Source organism: Sprattus sprattus, assembly GCF_963457725.1.
Source record: "Sprattus sprattus genome assembly, chromosome: 7".
Taxonomy (NCBI): Eukaryota; Metazoa; Chordata; class Actinopteri; order Clupeiformes; family Clupeidae; genus Sprattus; species Sprattus sprattus.
In genome coordinates, this window is record NC_137926.1 from 37,292,728 (window position 1) to 37,297,067 (window position 4,340).

Sequence of the window (4,340 nt, forward strand, 5' to 3'; positions counted from 1 at the left end):
CCTCCCCACCCTTTGCCGAGCTGAAACCACCTACTATTGTGGCAAAATTGGCCCGAACACCCTCCAGTAGTGCGTACGTTTCTGCCACAGTGAAATTAGGCCCTTTTGACTCCATGATTTCTCCTTGGTCTCCATGATTTCTTCACTGATCTTATAAGCCTTGGGCATTATTGCTTTGGCCTGTGATCAATTAGGCTTCTAGTAATTAGCTCGTTGCTGGTTAATTGGTTTGACCACAACACATCATGTTTCGCACACATTTCTCTTAACCTACAGAGGCATCCAGATGGCGGGTATTGTTCATCGGTACCATAGGAGAAGGTACCCTGCTAGGGTGTACGCTGAGCGTGCCAAACCACTTGAGCAATACACTTCAGATGAACTGTATGCACGTTTTCGCTTTGGGAGAGATGACATCAAGTACATTTCAGACCTGATTAGACCAACACTCCAACACAAAACCCGAAGGAGTCATGCTTTGTCCGTGGAGGAACAGTGCTTAATTGCGCTGCGCTTTTACGCATGTGGGACTTTCTACCAAGTAATAGGAGACTATATGGGAGTGGACAAATCCACTGTGAGTAATGTGGTGAAGGTTGTGTCCATGGCACTGGGCAGTCTGATCCATCAATTTGTTTCCTTTCCCAAGGATGACCAGATTGCTCAGACTAAGCACAAGTTTTTTCACATGGGGAACATGCCTAACACGATTGGAGTTATCGATTGTACACATGTGCATATCCAAGCACCTTGTGAGAGGGAGTGGGAGTATGTAAATCGGAAGGGGAGGCACAGCATCAACGTACAACTTGTGGGCAACGCCGACCTCATCATCACCAACTGTGTTGTGAAATGGCCAGGGTCTGTCCATGATGCACGCATTCTAAGACAGAGTGCACTATACAGAGAGCTCCAAACAAACCGGCCAAATGGCATTATATTGGGAGACAGCGCTTACCCACTTCTACCATGGCTAATGACCCCTTTTCTGGTTGCAAATACACCTGAGCAAGCACGCTTCAACATTGCACATTGCAAAACAAGATGTGCCATTGAGCGCTTAAATGGAGTGCTGAAGAGAAGGTTTGCCTGTCTTAACTACCTGCGAGTAGAACCTAAGGTGGCATGCAACATAATTCTGGCCTGTATTGTTCTGCATAACATCGCCACCAGGCGCCATGTACCTTGCGATGGCAGTGACGCTCATGATGGACCTGAGCCTGATGTAGACCCAGAACAGCCACGAATGGTCCTACCTAGTGAGGGGCACACTGGACATGCTATAAGAGAGGGAATGGTACGAAACTACTTTTAACTTTGAATAACTGTGTACAATTTTTGTGTACAAATGTATCATAGCTTTTCTTTATTTTATTTTTACTCATCATTATCATTTTGATTATCATTTTTATGATTTGAATTCATCCAAAATATGAATAAATGTATATCATTTGCAAAAAAACTGATTTTGTCATCATTCATTTTGTTTAAAAAACTAAGAAAATTCAGAAAATCAAAACTGAATCCACCCTTCTGGTGGGATCAGGATAATCTTGTTTTTTTGGATCAAATGTATCCCAAACCAACTTCAAAGTTCTGAACAACACAAAAGGAAGGTTTGATCCAGATCAAATGTAAGATCGGATTACGTGATCTGATCTTCTTTCTGAATCCATCTTTTGTTTTGAGCAACCCATTTTCAAGATTTGATCCAATCCGTTATCCGAAATCCCACTGGATTACTTTTGAAAAACTGGGCCCTGAAGATTGTGCTTTTGTAGTACTGGAAACACCTGTCCCAGGTGCTCTCAATTACTAATGAGCCAACCACACCTGCTGGGCATCTGCAACACAAAACACAGACCAAGACAAGCAGCCAGCCCAGGACCCAAAGAGGCAGGGTCATCACAGCATTGAGAGCTGTTTTGTAAAAAAAAAAATGGATTTAACATGGGAGTCATTGAGAGAGGTCTGGGGCGATTTTCATTTAGCCCCAAATTGCCCATGAGGGGCGGGCCATTTGAAGCGCGACTTTTGCCTGACTGCCTGACTGTAACCTGATTAGACAATGCCATTCAGAGCAGATCAGACGATTTAGGGGAAAAATCTGACAGAAACAAATATTACATTTACATTTATATTTAGCAGATGCTTTTATCCTAAGGAAATTGCTTTTCAAGATCAGGAGCATTTTTTTTGATTTCCCGTAGGCAATGCGTTTCCCAATCGCCATATAGACAAGCAGGCCCTGGTACAGAGCACATTAAACCTAGTAACAGTTGGCAATTAGAGAAATTAATAGTATGTTTAAAATGACCAAGTTAGCAGTAATTGAAGCTAACGTTATCTAACTGGCTAGCAATATATGTCATAACAATTGTGTTAGCACCATGACCAAAAATGACACTCATTTAAGCAATATAGTATCAGTGGGAGTGGGGTAGGTAAAGGATAATCCCACGGGTGGTGTTCGGCCGTAGCCACCGAGGCTGGAGGCCGAGTGGCGTAGGCAACAACACCCGTGGAATTATCCCTTACCTACCCCACTCCCACGAGTGCTATATTGCTTTTATAAAGCAATTCTACAGTCAACAAATTAACATTTCAACACGAAGTTATTGATTAAAAATGGTTTATTTCGCCATTGTTTCTCTGCAACAAAAAATAGTTCCATTGTCAACGTCTTGGTTTGGTATTATAAGAATTTTGAATTAAACGGAGAGCTACGGTTTTATCCAAAGAGATGTTCTCAGTGTGAGTTCTTAAAAGAGCCCTAACACGGACGCTACATTGGTGGCAGCGGTGTTTAATGGACTTGTGTTTCTTCTGAACTTTTCCGGATTAAACAGAACATTGATTGATCTTTGGTTGCGTGAAAGACTGGCTAATATTACCGTGAGCGTGCAGCTAGCATCCCTGTCACGGCATACACCAAAAAGACTTCTTCACGTGAGTCATCAAGTTTGTTTTGTACGTGACTGTTGAGGGATTATGAGCTACAGTGCTTATCACCACAGCTGGGATGAAGATGCTGTGAAGTTCAGTGCGTCGCGGGACGCTGATAGAGACGTGCTACCCAGATAGCAGGGAGACGTTGGCCCAACGTCGGCAATGGTTGGCAACGTCGGCGTTGGAATTCCAACCTTGGGCCAACGTTGAACCAACGTCGGCAGCTCAACCAATAACATCAAAATGCAACGGTTGGGCAGATGACGTTGGTTCAACGTTGGCCCGAGGTCGGAATTCCAACTCTGTGTTTTTTACAGTTAGACAACTGCCCAACATGAATGTCAAAATACAATTGGTTGGGCAATTGACGTTGGGCCAGTGTTGGCCCAACGTCAGCAGCCCAACATTTTGTTTGACCTGGAATCCCACTTCGTGGGTTTTTATATTAACTATTCCACCTTTTTCTGCAGGGCATATTGGTGATCAATCCTGTGGATTTTTTATTTTTTTTTAAACTCATGGTGACGAAAACATTGAAGGCCTTCTGGATGTGGTATTAGCTGTGTAGACCTGTGAGTGTGATCACTCTCAGAAATATTTCTCGGCATCAGTGCAAAACCGCTTACAGGTGGGAGATTGACCACCTGGTGTGGACAGAACAACCTAGAGCTTAAATGCTCTGTAAACAGTGGAGATGATTGTAGGCTTCAGAAGGAACCCAGCCCCACTCACCTCCATCACTCCTTCCGCTTCCTGGGCCCCATCATCTCACAGGACCTCACCGACAAAGGATGCACTTCTTTTTTTTGTTATGTGTACTTATTGTGTGTTTATTTTATGTTCAATGTATGCACCTATTCACCAGAGCAAATTCCAAAAACACAATTCTGAAAACCATAATGATGAGTCACTGCTGACTACCAGTGTCACATGGTCTATACCTTGTTTAATTAGGGTTGATTAAAACGGTTAGGTGATTATCAATACACTCTTTTAACCACCGAAATTACTATGTGAACATGAAATTTGGATACATTGTAGCCGACTGTCCGTAACACAGGATTGAGACAACATACAGGGTTGAATAGTGGCGATACAAAGGCACATGCACACCATACATGAATAACAATGTATTTTTTTTTATTCTGTTCATCGTTACATTAATGACAGCCTGGCGTTGTCCTCCCTCGACTGCTGCTCTGCCGCGGTTCTCCATCCACACCGCACTAGGCCCTCCAGCAGGTACCCCTGGAAGTGAGAGCTCGAGAAAGTAAGCTTGATATGAACTGAATGTAACAATACAAATAGCCACGAGCTAAATTTAAAATAAAAAAAACCGTTACCACCTATTGTCAACCGCCTTCATTACTTTGTTCTGCCTGCTATCCACC

At 43.2% G+C, this 4,340-nt stretch overlaps 1 protein-coding gene across 1 annotated transcript; it reads left to right on the forward strand.

The window, feature by feature from the left end:
- Nucleotides 1-286: 286 nt before the first annotated feature.
- LOC308368002 (putative nuclease HARBI1) lies at nucleotides 287-1,315 on the forward strand (the record flags this gene model as incomplete). Its single annotated transcript, XM_080842035.1, has 1 exon — nucleotides 287-1,315. The coding sequence occupies one exon, from the start codon at nucleotides 287-289 to the stop codon at nucleotides 1,313-1,315; it is 1,029 nt and encodes a 342-aa protein (XP_080698161.1).
- Nucleotides 1,316-4,340: the final 3,025 nt, after the last annotated feature.